The sequence below is a fragment of the Poecilia formosa genome, unplaced genomic scaffold (genome assembly GCF_000485575.1).
Source record: "Poecilia formosa unplaced genomic scaffold, Poecilia_formosa-5.1.2 Scaffold147, whole genome shotgun sequence".
Classification (NCBI taxonomy): domain Eukaryota; kingdom Metazoa; phylum Chordata; class Actinopteri; order Cyprinodontiformes; family Poeciliidae; genus Poecilia; species Poecilia formosa.
Window position 1 is genome coordinate 1,301,808 of NW_006800086.1, and position 21,128 is coordinate 1,322,935.

At 40.6% G+C, this 21,128-nt stretch overlaps 1 protein-coding gene across 14 annotated transcripts in view; it reads right to left on the reverse strand.

Moving 5' to 3' along the window:
* Positions 1-21,128, reverse strand: part of dido1 (death inducer-obliterator 1) — a 39,160-nt gene that overhangs the window by 11,297 nt on the left and 6,735 nt on the right. For 3 of the 14 annotated variants that reach the window (XM_016677074.1, XM_007563414.2, XM_007563413.2), the window contains exons 1-5: positions 9,198-9,876; positions 7,757-7,829; positions 5,663-6,685; positions 3,608-4,007; positions 2,602-2,961 (exon numbers count right to left, since the gene is read on the reverse strand). In XM_016677074.1, the coding sequence (XP_016532560.1) occupies positions 2,602-2,961; positions 3,608-4,007; positions 5,663-6,519 (1,617 nt within the window). In that variant the 5' untranslated portion in view covers positions 6,520-6,685; positions 7,757-7,829; positions 9,198-9,876. Of the gene's footprint in view, positions 1-2,601; positions 2,962-3,607; positions 4,008-5,662; positions 6,686-7,756; positions 7,830-8,787; positions 9,167-9,197; positions 10,056-10,952; positions 11,193-11,301; positions 11,381-11,534; positions 11,616-12,466; positions 12,661-12,734; positions 13,254-13,868; positions 14,397-14,498; positions 14,655-14,786; positions 14,889-15,635; positions 16,130-16,981; positions 17,098-17,211; positions 17,290-17,398; positions 17,455-18,314; positions 18,403-18,562; positions 18,656-18,866; positions 18,933-19,247; positions 19,500-19,534; positions 20,106-20,368; positions 20,591-21,128 lie in introns of those variants that run through there. The other 11 variants (XR_001663508.1, XR_001663509.1, XR_001663511.1 and 8 more) reach the window with 10 other exon arrangements.

The following is a 21,128-nucleotide window of genomic DNA, read 5'->3' on the forward strand; positions in this document are numbered from 1 at the left end:
AGTTCATCGCCGACAGCAACGCATTAAGAGTTTTAACTCAACGTTGGAGCTCTTTAGTAAGCCTACACCGTCACAGAAACCACACACTCTGATTGAGGAAAGAGTTCACACCAGAGATGAGAGGCAGGTGAGAAAACTAGAGGGATTTCCTGAAGCTAACAATTATTAGCTACACAAGGCCTGTAACACATTCCTCCCCAGTTTAGGTCACCTGGTTTGGAATCAGTCAGAACACTTTCAAAATGTTTCCAAACAAATCCTGCTGAATGATCATTATTTGATCCAGGTGTGTTCATGCAGAGATGCCTCTAAAAGGTTCTGGACAGTCGTCTTCCAAGACTGGACTTTAACAACCCGTGTTAAAGCAAAATGGCTCCCATGTCGCTCTCGTTCTCATTAAACATTAACATTTGTTACTTCACACTGCGTTAATCCTATTCAGCATCTGTCTGAGGAAAACAAGTTATTTTTACTTGCAAACACCGTTTCAGATCAGGAGGAATAAGATGAGACCAGATCACAATTATTCATTATTGACCTTGTGACGACATACCAAACGCATTAATATGGCATCATCTAGGAGGGACACTTTATTCACCGACGTTCCAGCTGAGCCGACGGACATCAGTTCTGTTTTCCTCTGTTTCATTTAGCCACATAAACCAACTTTCATGTACATACAGTCTAATATAGTGTTGAATTTTAAAGAAAGTGTATTTTTAAGTTTGCGGTGTGGTCAGACTCAGAATTTAACATATTTAAGTAGCTAATCACACTGCTTAGGTTACAATCCTGCAAAATGCAGATGCATCTGATCCAACACACCTAAATCAGAAGTCATTCCGCTCTGCATAGGCCTGGGAACGAGCCATTAGATTTCCATCAGATTCAGGTGTGTTGGACTACAGACGCATCTAAAAGTTGCAGGACAGAAGCTCTAAGGGACTGGACGATATAAACTTTTGCTGTTGCTTATTATAATTTAACAGCTAGATTTTTACACAATGACACATGCTGAATGATTATCACCGGTATGCATTTGTAAATGATAAAAAAGTCATTTCTTAGAAAGCTGTTTCACAGTAGAATTCAGAAACTTAGCAGGCAACATGAAAAATATTGGTTTGCAAGAAAACGGGTCATACACAATATCTACTTTGACGTCTTGTACTAAAAGTTCTCACAAACACCAATTTAGGTCAAAGATACAAGTTTAAGGGAACAAGAACATAGAAGAATGGAGGCCTGTCAGCTTCACAAGCTGTGGAGAAACTTAGTTTGTAATTTATGAGTTAAAAAGCTGAATCAGTTCTGGAGCGGCTCTAAGAACGGGTCCATCACCTGGTCAAAGATGTAAAAAAAAATGTGTTCAACGTAAAAAAAAATAATCAAATATCGCATAATATTTCTGAAATATTATGCGATATTTGATTTTTTTTTTTTGACAAATACAATTGTCCTGTAAAGACAGAATACCGTTGATATTTAACATCCTAAGAGATTTAACAGGAAACAGAGAACAGAAACTTCAACATCCCATTCTGTTGGAGATTAAAAATCATTTAAAAAGTTGGATAGATGAGATATAAAGTAGTATTCATTTTGATGTTCATAAACATTTAAGATTTTTAAAGTTGCAACATTTTATACCTTCAGAAGATAATGACATAAAAGTTCTAATCTTAGGAAAAATGGTGAGATGATTTTTCTTTGTCTTTGACACAGAGGACATTTGGAGCTGCACAATATTAGAAAAAAAAAAACATCATGCAATTGCAAAAATGTTGCTGAATACAGTTGGATATCAATTGTTCTTTGATCTGAATGCTCCCACCACATTTTGTGAACTTTAACCTCCCAGCCACTACAAATATAGATCCGATGTGGGTCTTGATGGCAAAGTTCAACCTAACAAGCCAAATAAATTACTGGCATGAAGAATTTGCCTGCACAGCACCAAAATCCTACCAAACACGGCATCCCAGCAGTCTTTGGTGATCGCTACACAGCACTCGTATTGTGACGGCCATTTTGACTTGATATGGTGTGCAGCTGCAGAAACAATAGGAGCTGCTTTCCACAGGCTGGAGAGTCATTTGGTGTTCCCCAAAAAAGTGACAGATTGTGATGAAATGCAAGACAACATTTATGTAAACATGTTGGTATTCTGAAATCACAGTTACCATTAACTAAAAAGCTCTGAGACCACACATATTTCAAATTCACAGCAGATCCTTATTCAGTTTAATTAAAGCACGATTAAAAATGCAGAGGGCGAGCACAACAAGCAGTCTGACACCGTGGTGAAAAACATTTCTCCTTCTGAAATCAAACTCTGGTTGGAAGAACACTGTGATAAATATTAAACAAGTCCTAGATTTAAAATAGCCCAACACTGTAAAGCATTCATTGGTGCTCAGCCATAAACCCCCCTCTGATTCTGACATGTAAACATTGTAAGTTTAATATTCCTGCCACAGACCTGCAGTTATCCACAGCATGTAAAAAGAACAAAAAAAAAAAAAAAAAAAACAGTTTCTCTATCCTTACTGGACATAACCAGTGTGTTCAGGGGAAACCGTGTCAGGCAGTCCGGGTTACCTTTGCTGTGGACTTGTTTTTCTGAGGCATGCTCTTGTCCTTCTGCTTGGGCTCTTTGACGTCAGTGATGGACTTCATGGCTGCGGCGGCGTGCTTCAAGATGCAGTCGTTACCACAGTACACGGAGTCCGGCTGGGCGATGCTGTCACAGCCGGGGCCGATGCACTTAGGCAGGGAGGAGTCATCCTCCGCCCTCTGCTTGGCCGCCTCCTCGGCCGGCGTGGTGTTCACCTCGACCGTCGTCTCCACCCTCTGCTCTGGTGCCGGTGGGGCTTTCTGCTCTGCTGCTGACGGGACCTTCGGCTCCACAGCCGATGCTGCCTTTTGGTCTGCTTTGTGCTCGGCTGGCTGATGAATAGCCTGATTTAAATCGGCGTGGAACGAGATTAACAAATAAATAGATCATTTCATATTGCAGGTCTGCCCTGAGCTTTAACTGTGTGCATACGGTGAATAAATGCGTCAAGAAAACAGGACTGAAACGATTACTTGATTTTCAAAATGGTCAACAGATTTAGTAATCGATCGTTAACTGGACTATACAGCCTCAAAGAAGGCCATTTGCTGAAAACGTAACATTCAGAGCCATGCAATTATGACAAAAATCTATCTTTCTGTAAATACGTTTTGCCCAAAACTCCTCTAGTTGTAGTTTCAGCTTCACCGGATCAGATTCACTCATGGAATGCCACTTTTAAACTTTAGGCAATAAAATGATTATCTTATATTTAGAAATGAACTGACTTGTTTTATTTTCATTTATTATTTTTCTAATATTGTATAAAAAAAAGGTTTAATGAAATAAAATATCTGCACATTGTGACCATTTTTATCCAATTAATCGTTAAACTAATTGATTAATCGTCAAAAAATAATAAAAATTAGTTGCAGCCCTACAGGAAAAGAAGCTAAGGATGAAAACAGCTGGGTGATGAGGCGTATATTTCGTAAAGCCTACTCTGACCGTGAATGACGATATGAAAGGTTTCCAGCTACAGTCACCTACCGGCTGGAAGATTTTTATCTTCTTCTTCCCAGATGGATTAGTCGCTTTCTCTATCCTGCCTTTGATGCCCTGATCTTCCGCCCCGCTCGCTGTGGAAAACGGAGCCGCCCCTTGAACAGCTGATGGATTTAGCCCCGTCCCGCCAGCTGAGAGTTTCTCAGCAGATAGGGAGGAAGCTGAGGCAGCAACCTGAGCAGCGACGTCTGCTCTGAGCCTGTTCGCCTCTGCGCTCGTGGGGAGAACGGCCATGGCAGGCCGGACCAACTGGTTCTTCTTTGCGGTGCAGTTGGGGCAGATGTAGTCTTCTCCGTTTCTCTCCATCAGACGCCCGCGGGCCTCGGTGATGCCAACGCAGTCGCCGTGGAACCATTCCTCGCAGCGATCGCAGCAGATCATAAACCTACGGAGCAAAATGCGGAATACAAACCTCACTCTCGCATAGCTACGAACAGAGATGAATGGTTAACCTTATATTTACCAAATTTAATCTAGAGAGAAACCAGAAATATTGGAAATTGGTGGATTGCTGTCATACTCCGATTCAACCATTTTGTTTTGTAAATAGCATATTTTACTGGGATTTTATGTCAGACGTAGATAAAGTAGCAGAAACCTAAATGATTTTAGAAGTTGCCCATCTAGTGTGCAGACTGGACCTGTGTGTAATTTACTGCCAGTAGAAATCCAGATGCTCTGTGAAGGCCTCACTAGAGAACAGTCAGCATCACGAAAACCAAGAACCACACCAGGAAAGCACACACTTATCAAGTGGACAAAAAGCAACAAATACTTGGTTTAACATTTTTGAAACATCTAAATAAATATAAAGCTTAAAGCGGAGTTGGGTTATAAAACAATATCACAAGCTTTGAAAGTTCCCTCTTCGATCAATCATCTGAAAATTTACCAAGACATGGTTTACCTACTAAACATGGCCTTTATGGAAGAGAATCAAGAGGAAAGTCTTTTTTCTGGATGCCATTAAAAAGTGCCATTGCAGTTTATCACAACTCGTATAGGGAAGAGAGCAACAATCTGGTCATTCTGGCAAAAAATGAACACAACTCATAATCAACAACTATGAAACACTTACTAAAAAGGGGGCATGGAAGCTGGTGAATGAATGAAGCTAAAACAAGGCAATAATGAAAACAAATATTTCATATACTACAAAAAATAAAAATAAAAAATAAAAAAAATAAATTGACTTTAGACACGTGGAGGACGGAAGGAGGTCATCCTCCCAGCCTAATGCATTCCTTCCAGTCTGCTCTACCACAACGCTCTGCAGGTTTCTGCATGAAGGCCCGTCCTATGGGTGACTGTTCAATACCACTTAGGAGAAACGCTGCATGGTCATGCTACTTTTCCTATTGTGCTTCTCATACTTGGAATACAATTTCACTTATTGTATATAAAAAATCTTAATATTGTCAATGTCAATATTGATTATATGCAAAATGTTCAGACTTTAAAGTTTGTTTATTCATTTCTTTTTCTGTATCTTTTATTTGTTTTAACATCAACCTGCCAATTGGAACTAGAAATACAAATTAGTCACCTGGTTAGAATCTCATGTATTTACATGTAAATGTTCACTAATACATATTGTTCTAATCCTAAACTTGAATGTTCTGACTCAGCATCCCTACAGCAAACACAATACTCCCATTCCAATGGTGGAACCAAACATACAGCAGAAAGAAAACAGGTCAAATCACAATCAAAGCAAATAAAGAAGTAGCTAGCTTGTTTTTAGGAGATATAATGATGAGTGGACTGTTATTTTTCCAGTGTGAATAATTGTTATCTTGATCAGGATAACATTTTGAAAGATGTGAATTCTTTTCATCCTACTTCAAAATTAAGTGCTACTTTGTGTCGGACAACCACATAAAATCCCAATAAAACACATTAATGTTTCTGATAATTACATAAAAACATGAACAAGTTCAAAGGGAAAGCTCATTTTTCAAGGCGTTGAACGTGTCAATTTCTGATTAGCCAACTGAAAGAGGAAGGAGCCATAATGACAACATACTGAATAAAACAAACCGTTTGTTGTGTTTCTGCCGACAGATACAGTATAGCGCGTTGGGGTCATAGCCTCCATCGTCAGACTCCTCATCTGAAGACGTAGATGAAGACGAAGTAGTAAAGGACTCATCATCATCGTCGTCATCATCCTCCTCCTCCTCTGTCGTCTCGTGTTTGCTCATCTTCCCGGCTGCTTTGGGTTTTGTTTCCTTCTTCACAGGAGCCGTGTTTCTGCTCAGGGCTGCTGGAGCTTTAGCCGGCGTTGGGCTCTTCTTCGCTATCTTCTTCTTATTGACGTAAGTCCGCACTGGTCTGCGAGTCATTACTGCAGGTGTGTCTGCGTCCTCGTCATCAGTCTCCTTTTCTGTTTCACCTTCGGGTTCATTGGTCTCCTCGGTAACCTTGTTCTCGGCACCCTCTGTTGCCTTAGTGCCCGGATCGGGTTTTGCATCTTTCGTCTCCTCGCTGTTATCTTGTGTCTGACCTTCATCTTTACCGTCTTCCTCGTTCTCAGAGCTCCCCTCGTCCTTGACCGCAGCTCTCCCCGAGGATCTCGTCTGCCGGCCTCCTTGGGTTTTCTTCTGCACCTGATTCCTGGTGCTGCTTCTTGTCCTCCTCTCCGGAGACTCTGCTTTGTCCTCCGCCGCCCTGGACTCGGCGTTCCCATCGAAACTGGCTTCGGACGCCGTTTCGGCGTCAGTTGGCGTTTGTGAAGGAGGATCTCCGCTTTCGACACTTGGAGGGGCACTTTTCCTAGAGCCCCGCTTTGTCGTCATGAGGAACTCCTCCAGTTTGTCCGTTCGTTTGGGCTGCCGTCCGCTGCGCCGCACCGGACAGCGGCTCTCAGGACTGTCTGTCGTCGCCTCCACTGGCATTGTGCTCTGCTGCAGTGGACCAACAGGAAGTTTGAATTTTTTTTTTTTTTTTTTACTTCACGTTGTGGCCTTCAGTGCTGCAGCTGGTTGCTTTAGCAACTCTGTAGCCAGACTCTCATAGTCATTTGAAACTGTCGCTTTAGTCCACTTTCAGCTTCTTGAGAGCCTGCAAACAGCAATGAAAGTCAGTCACCTAGGTGCACTATGGCCACAGTGCCACAAAAAACTGTATTGCTTAAAAGAAAAAAAAGAAAAAAATTGCTTGCTGAAAACAATCTAATTTGTATCCTAAACAATAGACGTAAATAAAACCTCAATAGAATGACTATGGGTCACTGAAATACTGATGGCTGTCCATGAGAGGTAGCGCTGGGAAACCGTATTGCCTTTAAACTGTTAAGTTTTTCCATTATACTTCCACACACTGTTAATACTATATGGCTCTGACACTGCTTTTTTATATAACCATCTTAGTTTTAATAAAAGTCTTCTTAATGTCATGCTATCTGTAAGAAGACTGAAGACATTTAAGTTACTATGAAATAAAACAGATTTAGAGATTATTGTAGTGTAGCAACCTGCACTATGTCCCCTAGAGGGCATTGTTTTCAAGTTGAGATAAAGGTAACATCAACATTTTCAAAAAATATAGTTCCCATGTCCTAAAAATAAAAGGAAAAAGTTGAGAGAAAGATAGTCAAAGGATATTCTACTTAAAGATACGAGTACAAATGTTATGTATTTTTATACATGCCTCAAAGGATCATCTTCGTTCCTAATTATTTTGTCCAAAATATGACTTGTTCATTGGTTTACACACTGCATAACACGCAGAAATCATTACATTTTGAATTAAAAAATACAATTTTGTTAAAATTCAATATCAAGTCATATTAAAAGGTATTTTGGAAGGCACGACTATGGTAAGCAAGCAGATTTAAGAAACTCTTTCAAGGCTTGATTTTTTTTTTAAGCGAAATATCACATCCGCCCCCCAAACAGAACGACTGCTTCTTTATTGTGTCACAAATATAAAAGACAATAAAAGAGTGTCTTGTAGTATTTTTTTTAAATGACTGAATTCTAATGTTGAAACTTAATTTTAACCAGCATTCATTTTACTGTTAACTAATTTCAACATTTTATTTACATTTTTCCCCTTCTATAATATAAATGAAAAACAGTAGAAAAGCTGATTAAAAATAAAGACAATGTTATTATCCACTATGATCCATACCTGCACTCAGTAGTGATGATTTGTCAAGCTAAAGGACATCAGATTAATTATCGTCAGTGTCAGGTTGAAGGTTCTATCAGAGAAAAAAGAAAAAACGATTTAGAAACAAAGCAGTTAGTCTCTCTCTCTCTCACACACACACACACACACACACAGGGACTCAGATACAACGATGTGACAAAATTAGAAAAATAAATCAGATCGATCCTTCTCAAATACACCAAAACGGACAGGACTGATATCGATTATCCGATCCATTTAAATTACTCCGACAGTCTCCTAACTACATAAGGGATTATTAAATAGCCATATTTACAAATATGAATGTGGAGAAAAACACCAGAACTCTTAATAGGAAGCCGATTTTAAAACTTACAATATTAAAATAGGTAATAAACGCATACATTTTATCAAAGCATGAGTGTTTGTATTTGTTGCGTTTTAAGCGCAGCAAGGCGTTGAATAAGATGCGGTCACGACTACGAGCCACGTGAACAAGACAAACGGTAGCCAGGAAAGATGGGAGGGGCTCGTCCATAAAAGAAAATAAATCACACACAATATTAACTATATTCTCATGTTAAATCGCCTTCGACGAGTTGAAGTGATATCGGTAGAGATAACGAGCTGTTGACTGGAGCACACGGTAAGCAGGTCGAGCTGTTTCCAAGCGCCACCCAAACCGGAGGGCTGCACACGGCCTTCTGCACGAGCGCGTTACAAATGCCTGATCGAAACGTTATATACGAACAGACGGTATATTCATAAAAAAGTAGACGCTAGTACAGCTTATACTGGGACTGAATAGAACCAGGAACTAATATTAAAGTGTTTAGACCCCGTATGTTCTTTTGCCCCACGTTACATAACGAAAATTGGGGGGGGAAAAAAAAAAAAAAAACACTCCGCCAAAACCTTTTTTGTGGCGTTAGCTAGCGATAATCCGGGCCACGCCGTTTCAAGCACCACCAAAAAGTAAAAACGTAAAAGAAACATGAAAGACCTCCCTCACTGCACCCCATAATACTTACAGACTGCATTGCTGTTATCTCTTTAGTCCTAATTTGTATTGTGGTCTCGCAACGTGGAGGAGAACGCTGCAGAACGTGCAAGCCAACACGCTAAGCTAACCTTTTTAGCGGCTAAGGCGTTTTAATTCCCCAGCATTTAGGTCTCACTCGAATAAACAACGCAAATACACACCAGCCGAAAGTCATCCTTATTAAATTCTATACGCTAAAATTGTCAAATACCAACCTACATTTAATTGACGCAGTTACCTTATCCACAGCTAAAACGGGTTTGGCTAACGTAAGAGGCGTCTTTGTTCAGTCTCAACGCTGCCTTCAAGTAGGATTATTGAAACCAGTAACACTCGAGAATATCATAGAAACGTTAAGTAATTGCCAATATGAGTCTGAAATGTTTTTAATGTACTCACCTACATGTTAGAAATACCGACGCTATGCCCTCATTTCGGTCAATCCTCCATTTTCCAATCCCGTTGGATCTAACTGACTGCGGCAGATGGCTGACAGTTTACACAAAACGCTTTCGGTTACAGCGCCACTCATTGGTCTGGAGGAGAACTGGGCCGATGCAGAATGTTGTGCTTTTTTATTTCAACAAGCTAGCGATTAGCATGATATATTTCTTTTGAACTTAATGTATGAATAAAAATTGTATTTAAATGCAGAATTTAAAAAAAATCCGTTTGATCATCATACAGTAACTGAAAATATCCCAGCATACTCATTGACTGTTTTAGAATAACACATCAAATAAGAGCTGAATAACAAAGATTACAAAACAGTTGCATTTTTTTTTGCCACCAGTCTCATAATCTACATTTATGATCCATTAAGGTCCATTAACATAGGCTATATTTTATAACTGTATAAAGGCTTTGCATTGCGCTATGTGCGTATTTCTGTTTTGTGAGACCAATGCATGCTCTTAGATAATTTACACGAACAGCTTAATGTATGGAGCAGCAAACATGTTTTTGAAAAGTCCATAAATAACGGTAAACTAAGTCTTAATTTTGGAAAGGCATCCAACATAAAACAGCTCAGACACAACATAGTAGTAAAACATACATAATTTTACATTTTCATGTTGGGTTATGACAAGGTCACAGCAACATTTTCAGTACTTTTTTCTGTGTCACAGTCTTTGTCTGAAGAGGCAGACACTGGGGCATCTCTGAGGGTATTAGGGCCGCTGCTTGTCTGCCCTGCACCTTTGTTTGGCACTTCTGCTGTTGGTTCCGCCTCAGGTTCTTGCTGTGGGGCAGTTGCTACAAGAAGAAAACAAGTCAAAAAAATTGTCATAAATGTAAAGAATGTACAGTTATTATGGAAAATGGCTAAATGTTCTTACCAGATGTTTTACATATACTCTTCATGGACATAAATCATATTTACTCTGCACTATTACCAATATATTCATGTCACTATTTTACAGGGTGGAGTGATTAAAAAACATACAGTTTCAGTGAATTTCGAAAACAAGAACCGGATGGGTAAATGTGAATTTATTGTGAATTTTCTCCAATTCACACAGGGTCAAAATTAGATATAAAGAATCTATTATATACATGTTCCCTCACGTTCCTGCATTCAATTGTTGGCTGAAAAAGTGAAATGATTGAAGTTTTTTGGTATTATCGGTCCACTAAGAAAACATAACGTTTCCAATAAATCATAAAGAGCCCAATTCATTAAAGAGACTTGTGGTTATGTTGGGCGTAGGTAAACATCTGATCTGAATTGTACGCTGCAAAAACACAAAATCTTACAAACGTCTTTGCTTTAGTTTCTAGTGTAAATATCTTAGCACACTTGAAATAAGACAAAAATAAATTACAAGTAACTTTGCAGCAATATCTAGACGCTTGTTTTAAGTCAATAATTCACTAACATTGATGACAAAGTACTACAGTACTTACAAGTGAAACAATCTGCAAGTGAAACTCATACTTTTTCATCATTATTAAAGAATCATTGACTTAAAACAAACTCCTATTTCTTGCTGAAAAGTGACTTGCAAGTCAGGTTTGTCTTACTTCCAGTGTAATAAGATATTTCCACTAGAAACCAGACCAAAAATACTTGGTAAGATTTTGTGTTCTGCAGTGTAGCTGTTGTTTTTGTTGTTGTAAACCTTCGTTTTGATTCTGGCTCTGTGTCATTACCTGACTGAGTGCAGGATTTCATGTGTTCTGGCCAGTGGGCTTGCTGACATGGGTAATCGCAGTAGCTGGTGTTCCAGCAGCAGTAGAAGATGGCCTCCTTCCTGCAGTTTGCGCACCACTGTTTCTTCTTGGTCTCATCCACAGCCTGCTGCTTCTCCAGCTCCATCTGCTTCTTCACTTCGGCCATTAGCCTTTCCCTCTCCTGCTCCAGACTCTGTCTCATTTCTGCCATCGTCAGCTCTGCATCGGAGAGCAAAAGAAGAACCAATCAAAAGGAAAAAAGGAACGACATTGTGATAATTAAGGTGATGTACTGAGGCAGCGAGGAGAAAATGAATGAGGACCTCACCGAGATTGTGCTTCATTTCAGACAACTCCTGCTGATGTAGCCATTGTAGTTTTTCTATTTCAATTCTCAGCCGTTTTATCTGCAGGAAATACATCAAGGGGTATTATGTACAATTCTTTATAGGAAAAGTGTTCAACTACCTTAAACTTTTTCAGATTTTTCAGGTTATAACTCTGAAATTTTTATCACTTGAAATGTAGCTAGTCTCTCCACAGCCCGGAATAAACACTTGCCTCTCCTATTGTGTTCCCTGAAGAACCTTTAGAGAGGTCATTGTACATCTCAGTCATTGTACCTTTAATTGCGTCCATTATCTGAAAAAAAAAAGATTATTTCATTAAATGTGTGAAAAACATGCATTTGATGTTCTGGATTAGACTAACTCTTCTGTATTTCAAACTGTCATGAAGGCTACTAATATTGTAATGAACTGAAACAGCTTATTTTATTTCATTTATTTAACATCGGATATCCCCTCTAGAAGGAAGCAAAAACCTATTATTGGTTTTTGCTTCCTAACTGTTGAACCATAGTTAAAGGAACTATGGTTCCTTTAAGCAAGTTAGGATAGGTATATGAGCTATACAAAATGTGTTCATTACATTTTTTGCTCAAAATCATCTAGTGTGATTTTAGTCTGGTCAGTTCTGCCAATTTTAGCTTCCTTTTTAGGGCATCTTGTCACTTTAAATCCAAATAAGCTAATGCTGGCCACGCCCACAAGTAATGAAAAGAACTGCAAACAGATGCGCAATTATACAACTGGACATCTTTGAAAAGCAGAAGTGGGGCCTCCTGCACAAGCAACAAGAATGTAGCAAGTGGTCTCTGAATGGCAAGTCAAAACATTTGTCTTTTCCAGGAGACGTTGAACAGAGCATAAAACGTTAAAACCAGCTGCCCAAACGTGCTGGAGCTCAGCTAGGGTTGATAGGTCAGTGGCTGAGGTAACAAAGCAATGGAGGATTTTAAAATGGCTAGTTTTCCAGATCAACTTATCGCCAGAGAACTGTTGGGTGATTTTTTTAACTGCGTGGGCTGTTGTTAGAAGCTGTTGAGACCCAAATGGAAGAACAAGAATGCTCACTTTGCATAACAGGCCCCCTTTAAACCTTGCAAATTAGGTTAATCAAAAATTAAGTAAAAAAAAAAAAAAGATACTAACTTTATTTGTATATTTTGCAATGTCTGCAGCCACATCTGCCGAGGCAGTGGGAATATACACATCTGTTCCGGCCGGCGATGACGCAGGTATGCCCAAACCTGACGGAGCTACCATGGTAACAGAAGCTGGACTGCTGGGTACCAGAGTACCAGCAGGTGTGGACGTGCTGATGGATGGGTCTTTTTGTTGAACGGCTAAAATTAAGAACACAAGCATCAATATTATGGACAAGCGGAACGAAGCTCACGACGAAAACCGTGCGACTCACTCTTAGCAGCCTGTCTCGTCTGGTAGCGAGAGCTTTGTGAGGACTGCTGCGCTGAGGACGACGACGAAGGGACGGCCGCGGAGCCATTTCCCGCTACTTGTGTCTGGGTCAGAACCTGGGCCTGGCTGTGTCTGGGCGAGGATGCCTGCGTTTGCGGGGCCACGACGAGCTGCTGGGTTTGCTGCTGCCGCTGCACCTTCTGCATGTGCCACTTCTGGGAGGACGTCTGAAACTTTGCAGCGGGACTCCACACCACGGCTCGCTGAACCACCGGCACTGTCTCTCTGGGCAGCAGAGGGCGCTGTTTCTTCAAAGCTGGTGCGGCTGAAACTGATGAGGAAGATGACGGCGTTGTGGCGGCGCTGGAGACGGACGAGTGGCTGACTGTGGCGGGAGAGGAAGTAGTGAATGTGACCATAGTGACAGGAAGGGCCATCAGAGACTGCGTGGAAACGCCGGAGGATGTGGAAGCGCCGGTGGAGTTTGACGACGGGAGCCCCGATGTGGTCAAAGCTTTTCCTACGTACGACAACGAAAAGGAAATTTTAACCCCCCCCCAAAAAAAGATACACCTGCTCCGAAGTTGTGGATAAAATAACGGTCCTGACGATTCTTTTGTTATTAGACACCGAGTTATTCAATGTCCCCTCAGACATATCTGACATGTTTCTACATTGTTCAGTCCTCTTCATGGCTGTTGTTCTCAGTCAAAACATGTCAGGTATGTCTGAAGACCGAGTATCTAACAACAAAATGCTTAAGACTGTATCACATATGGACAAAATGAGTTTCATTGATGTGTTACGGGATAAACTAACGAATAAGGACCATCTCCATGTCCTTTAACTTCACCTCGAACAGAATGGTTGAAGCTTGGACAAAGTTGAGTCTCTCAGCGAGAAAACACATCGGAGTTGGCTTTAGAGCTGATAAAGAAAGCTAACGTTAAGCTACTGGAAAGGCTCTGTGCTAACCTTGATTTATAAACCAGGAAACCAATTACTTTCAGAATTGCCAATTTTTTTTTGAGTTTTAAAATGATTGCCTTATTAAAAGTCCAAAATGGTTAAGACCATCCGACTGGCACTGTATGATTACTTCACAGTAGATCAAAAAGGAGAAGCCCCTTCTCACCTTCAGATTTCCCAACAGTCGACTCTTTGACATTGCCGTCTTTTCTGCTTCTCTTTTTCTCCTTGCCAGGCTGTTCTTCCCCAAGATCGATGACCAGCTCCTTCTCTGAGTCAGAGTCCTCGGTGGGAACTGTCTGTTTTGCCTCCTTTAGTTTCACCTGACACTTTTCCTTGGACACCGGGGCTTCTAGAGCCGTTTCAGTCATATCTGGGTTCTCTTTACCCAAACCGGTGCTCGTTTTCTGTTCAGCTTCGCCATCAGATATGGACACGCTGGAATCATCTGTTGTGTTTGGCACAAGTGGGTCAGCTTTGTCTCTCTCTGTCTGGCTTACAGAAGGTTGCTCTTTCGCTTTACTCCTAGTGGGCTCCTTCTGCGGTTCCCTTTTGGGGGCAGAGTCTTGGCCAGGCTTAGACTTTGACTCTTCATCTGTAGCGTACTCGCTCTCGCTGGAGTCGGATTTGTCAGAGTCTTCAGAGTCGCTGTGCTCCACACCTTTATAAACGTCCACCGAGATTTCATCAATACCTACAAAGCAAAGACAGAGACGACTGTACAGTCCAGGGGAACCACAATATTTAGCTTATTAAGAGTAGTCCATGTGATAAATGTCCAGGTTTCCATACTAACCCAACTGTGCCTTGCAGCTCTCAATTGTCTTGTCCAAGTTTAGCTGGAAGCGGCTCTTGATCTGTCTTTTTGGAGAGGTGAGGGCCGGAGCGGCTCCCTGTTTCTGCTGAACTGTCTCGCTGAGCTCCTTTAGATCCATTTCTGCTTTACTTCGATCTGAAAGGACACAAAACAATCACCGTAACCGCATGAACAAAAACAGAAAGATTTGGATGAAGTATGTATATTTTAGCCGTCATGTTTAAATATCAATTTCATATCTTAACAAAAAAGGCATAAAAGATTCACCTAGATTAAGGTTTAGAATGCTTCCGGTCTGTGGCGCCTTTTCCTGCTTCGGTGTGTCGGGAGTCTGAGAGTGGGGTGGTTTCGGGCTGTCTAGCGAATTTCCTGTAAAAAAACAAAAAATTGAAAGACTGTATGGAAGAATACCTTCTGCATGATAAGCATTCTCTACAATTCAGCTAAAAAAAATAAAAATGCAAAGCTCCACTGGGCACATACATCCAAATGAGCAAAAGAACATCTTCACCTGATAAAAAAATTGAAGTCTTTACACTCAGATGATCTTAAAGAGCTTTTGAAAGATAGAGTGAGAAAATTATCCCAAGTCAAGACGTGGCACTATATACAGGCTAAAAAAGGTTAGACGGAAGAAGCAGCTTTAAAGTTTGCTCACTTGTGCAATCAGATTATGGTAGCTTTTTTTTTTTTTCCTTTGACATGTTTGCCAGTAGGAGGGATTCAGAAAGCAAAAAGACTACAAAAGAAATCTAATACATTTTTTCATTGCAAATTTTTTATTCTTTTTTTTTTATCTAATCTTTCTCATCTCCAGCTAGCACAGCAAGCATGAAATGGATACATTTCTGACAAGAAAAAGACCAAAAGAACCATAAAGCAGCCCTGCTGTGGATCACACTGCTGTAGGACCCTAAAGACCTCATGGCCGACTAAAAATCAGAAAGTATTAGGCAGCATTTATGCTAAACAAGCGTAAAAATGATTTAATAGTGAATAAAAGTGAGAAAAAGCATTCTAAAAGTTTAGTGAAAATTAGTGAAGATGTATTTGTTTTATACAAATCTACATGAGATAGAAATGATTCAAAACCACAAAATGCAGCTGTGTTGGTACCTGTGCAGTCGGTGGACTCTTCTCCTGCACTGGACTGGCTGTTTGCAGATTTTGTCTGCGTCCTGTCTGCCGTTTCCTGCTCCCCATCGGAGATGCCGTGTGCGGACGAGTTGGTGCTCATGGGGGACCGTTGCTCGTCTCCGAGAGGACGCCGCTGTCCCGTTGTGCTCCCTCCCAGCCCTGACAGCACCGCCCTGGTCAGGGTGATTTTGGGCGACGTCGACATATCGATGCTCAGCTTGATCTTCTCCGGTTTCTCGGGTTTTACGGCGGTGGACGAGGGATTTGAGGGGTCGAGAAGTAGCTGGAAGCTATTGTCAGGGGTGTACGGCGTCCTGAAGGGGGCATAGTTGAACACGCCAAACTTCTTTCTCATGTTCTCCACATAGACCTCCATCTCCTGCATGGCACTGTTGAAAATGCTTTTGGTCTTCTTCACAGAAAAGGGAATCTCTTTGGACATGAGGTAGCAGTTGTTCAGAGGAACCCAGGCCCTGCAAGATAAATTCCAGAACTGATCCACTAAGAACAAAGTAAACATAACGCTATAGGTCCATGTAAATCCAAGTGAGACTTTTTCACTTCTGATACGATACTAATACTGCAGCTTTGAGTATTGGTCAATACAGATATTGACCCAATAAGATATCCGCTCCAATCATACATTGTTCTTAGGGATGCACCGATCCACTTTTTTCATTTCCAATACAGATACTGAAGTTCAGTATCGACCAATATCGACCCGACACTGAAAAACAGCTTAATTGACTTAAAAGGTTTCTCTGTTTTTTTTGTGTTTTTTTAACACAGACATAAATGTACTGAATTGCAAATTTATATGATAACTCTGCACCAGTCCAGCTCATTTAAATACACTCAGAAGTTCACAAGCTTGGTCAAACACAGAAGAACAACACAACTTTAATTTTTTCACTTGCGACAATAGGTCAAAAACCTTTTTTCAAATGATTTAAAAAGTGCAATTACATATTCTAAATATAATCCAAAATAAATAATAAAGCATGAAACAACTCGGAGTACAAAGTATAGAACTAGACTTTGCGACCGATACCTAGAATGTCTCGAATTTTTTTTCAACATTGGGACTGATACAGGTATTGCTATCGAATCGGCACAGCTCTAAAACTTTTGTGTATTTTATAATGTTAAGTGTTAGAAAAGCCTTGGTCAAGAGGAGCGTTTATAATGGTTTGCTTCTGTCCGAAATTTTAGATGTGGGTCGATATAATACGATACTCAATTTTCTGGCTCATATCGGACCAATTTTCAATATCGATATTGGATTAGGGCAGCCCGAATGTAAATGAAGCCACAACGGCCGATACCTGTCATGTTGGCCAAAGAAGCGAGCGTCCACCTGTCCGTCTTTGTCCCGTAACGCTTTAGCAGGCCAGAATGGAAATCCTTTCAATTTGGCCCATACGAGAGGGTGCGGGTGGCTCTGCAGACACACAGTAACAGACTGAAACTACAGAGCTGCTGCCTGATCATTTATTTCACAACCGATGAACAACAGGATGGCGTCACTGAACATCAGGCAAGTCAGCTAGCTTACGCATGGCTCACAGAACCAGTTCTCTCTCTTTTGGCAGGCGGACAGGTAACACTCAGGACACACTTCGATCTCATTCATCTGCAAAAAAAACAAGCCAAACAAAAATAAAAGACACAGGAATAAGTTTCATGCTTTGAGCGAAGCGTCGTCTGTACAGAAAGATATGCAACCCAAACTTTATGCTTACCTCGTGTTCACAGATTTTTACTATCACTTTAGCTGTAGCTGTGAGCTTGTGATTGCCTGAAAGAATAACATGGATTATTTCTGAACACTAAGTGTACCGCAGGTTACAGTAGTATTCTAATCTAATCGGAATCCACACTGTAGCTACAACTACCAATAATATCAGAAATGCTAAGTTCATGTGTAGAACTTTGCACACACAGCGGCTGACATTTATTGCAATTTCCTGTGTGTAAAATAGCTCAAGCACAGTCAGATAAGTGAATAATAAACAAAATAAAAAGCTTTTGTGAATACTTTTCAGGTCTGGTCACAGATTATTGGATTTCTGAAGCAAAGCTTTAGACTATTGCTGTTTTTGCTTTTCTTTGAAAAAGGGCTTTCTAATCACAGCCAGACTTGTGTGGTGCCGACAGATTCTCCCGCCTGAGCTGTGGACCTCTACAGCTCCCTCTGGTGTTACCGTGGACGACTGCTTCGCTGATTAATGCTCAATTCAGCAGCAGTGCTCCCTGAGTTGTTCAGTTTATAACCTACTGCTCCACCCTATTTCTTAATCAAGTGACTTGTGAAGACAGAATTTATTTAGAGGCATTAAACTAAAGGAATATTATAAATGCATGTATACTTTTTCAGATTTTTCTCTGCAAAAGAAATTTTTAAAACGTGCCATTTTCCTTCCACTTCCCTATGGCGCTCCACTTTGCATTAGCCTGCTGTATAAACATCCGGTGAAACTCTGTGGTCTTAATAGGACAAATGTGAAGTCGTATGAATACTTTTTTTTCCAAAAAAGTTATGAATACCTTTTTTTTCCCCTAAAAAGGATTCATACCAGTTGTAAGTTCATTACAGTCCTTGCAACCTGTTATAAATATCCAGAAATCGTGTTCATGTTAATAACATCAGTAACATACCTCCATTGTAGATAATGCAATTGTGCAAAATCCATTTAACATCTGCCAGAAAGGCCTCTGTGCAGCCGTACATTTTCTTTTTGATATTCTGTGGCACATAAAAAAAAAGACAAAAGAATTGTCTGAACAGCGATAGTTTGATGATCAATGACACGACTCTAAAGCAAAAAACAGCAAGTCACGGATCTCTTGATAGAGAGGCTGTGGTCAAATTGCAACACATAAACACGTTAGCAACTCAAACATACCTTCTCGAGTGTGCAAAGATCCATCGGGTGAAATATGTACTCTGCGTAATCCGGATGCTGTTCAAGAGACACCGGTTTCTGGAAAGGTTCAGTCTGCAAAATTGAGTGGAGAAGAAAACAAAACAAAAAAAGAAAGAGTGAAGTTAAACAAATACTGAGGATTCACAAGTATTTTCCCCCCTAACATGCTACCCACATACTGGAATAAGCTCTAAAAGCAGCTAAACAAAAAACAAAAAACGAGAGAAAGAAGCAGAGAAGTAACAAATCATGATGGGGTCTTGTTAGTGATGTGATTGATTACCCAATTAAAAGTCTTTCTCTGCGAGGAAGCTGCATGTGGGGAGCGAGATGACAAGCGCGGATGATCCTGAAAGAGAGTGAGAGGGGCAGCTGTATCCTCACCACCAGCTAGCATGTTCACCGCCTTTCATGGCATGACAGGCCCATTAGAAAACACTTCACGTGACTGTTAGTTCTGTTACAGCGAAGTTCATCATGCAGATTCATAGTTACGTGAAAAACCGGGTCGAAAGGTGAACAGTAAAGTTGCAGATCTGGCACTACCGAAAGGTGGCAGACCGTCACTTGGTTGTGTAAGCGAAAGAATGCGTGCCTAAATTCAGGCAAACGTAAAGACAGTCCTTTTTAAGAAGGAATGGCTCCTGTTAGAAAAAATACTTACACCTGGTTGCTTCATCTTCTGCAAAGCAAACTTAAGAAGATAAGAAAGTTGGTCTGTAGTGAGCATCATCATGGCCTTGCTCTGCGTCTCTATACACTCAGCAACAGTTATTTTCTGAAGGGCGACAGAAACAAAAAATCAACATTTCAATCACGGCTTTTTACGAGCTGCAGCACACAGACGCTCTGAAGATTTTGTTATTTGTGCTGTCAATAACCTCTCTTGTTGTAATAGTTTTTTTCAACTGTAAGCCTTTTTGCAATTTGCAACCAAAAATGTGGTGAAACAATAAACTCAACCTCTTGCATATTTCCCTCATTTTGTCAGATTACAACTACTCACCTCAGTGTATTTGTATTTTATGACCATGACAAAGTAGCACATGGGAAATGACTGATGTTTGTCAATATCTACACAAATATATGAAAATTGTGACTCAACTCTTATTTTTTTTAGTCTAACAGGTTTGGTTATTTAGCTCCATCAGGCCTAAAAAATCCGACCCGACCCAACCTGAGCCCATAATATGAGCCCAATCCAACACAACTAGTTAGCTTTATTTATAGCTTGAAGTAAACCCGACATATTATTTTAGCTACGATTTTACTGCTTTCGTTTTTAGACCACCGTTTAAGTAAGAAGAGTGTCTTGTCCCATTTTTAGCTTTTGTTTCACATGTTCCAGCTCCATCTTGTCGCTTGTTGTGACGACAGGGTGAGTCAGGTGCAAATCAACTGGTATGTGCGATTGAAAGGATCCCATCTCCTTGAAACTTTATAAAAAATTCTTGGTCGGCCGGAAAACTGCAATCGGTGCACAACTAATTTAAATGTATCAGAGTAATGGGGTTGTGGATGTATGCATACCACATTTTGAGATTTTTTTTTTTTTTTGTAGAAATGTTTTCTCGTAGTTTAAGAACTTTTAAGGGGATTGTCCTTCTCTAATTTGTGTTGGTCTAAAACATAAAAGCTCAATGTAGTATATGGAAGTTTGTGGTTGTAATGCGCCAAAATGGGGAAAAAAAACAGGTATGAGTACTTTTGGGAGGCTGTGTCTAAAGTTATGTAGCAACTTTCGACAAGTTGTTTACAACACCATTCAGATCCCGGGTTCAGTACCTCACATTCTGGACAGAACCAGTCGCCCTCGGGCTCAGCTGGCAGTTTGAGACACTTGGCGTGGTACACCCTGGGGCAGAGCTCACAGCAGAGCACCTGGCCCTCGCGGTGGCACAGCCAGCAGTAAAAGTCGTTCCTGCCGTCCTGCGGTACAACATCAACAGGGTCTGTGGTGAGTGCTGGCTGCTTGGCATAGTAAAAGGGACCGTGTCTTAGCTCAGACTGGAACGCAGGCAAAAGAAAGACAAAGTTGGGGGAAGGTCAAAATCAGGATGACAATTAAAGAAGCCAAGGAGGCATGCAAGGCATCTGCATAAAGTAGATCTACTGAACTAAGCACAAATGAGATTACCCTTTGAGCAGCTAAGTGCTTCATCTTAAGAATCTCTTATCATTCAATTTCATGACGTTCACAGAAAAATGCTACATGTCTGAAGCAGGGTGTTGCGCCCGTATTCCTGGCAGTGCAACCCTGGGTTATTTTATCTAAGGTGGACAAGGACTCTAGTTAGATAATAAAGAAGTTTTGGTAATAGTTCAAAGATTTAATGTAAGTAACTCCCAATCAACTAAGCAAAATGTCACATTTGTCACAATACAGAGAATCTGTCTTCGTCCCGGAGCTGAAGCTTCACCTTAGTTCACCTTAAAGATGAGCCAAGAGGAGCTGGAGATGAGGAACTGATCGATAGCTTTTATTCTCTATGCTACTCCCTCTCTGAGGGATGTCACCCAAAAACTTTAAGCCTGCGTGTTACTC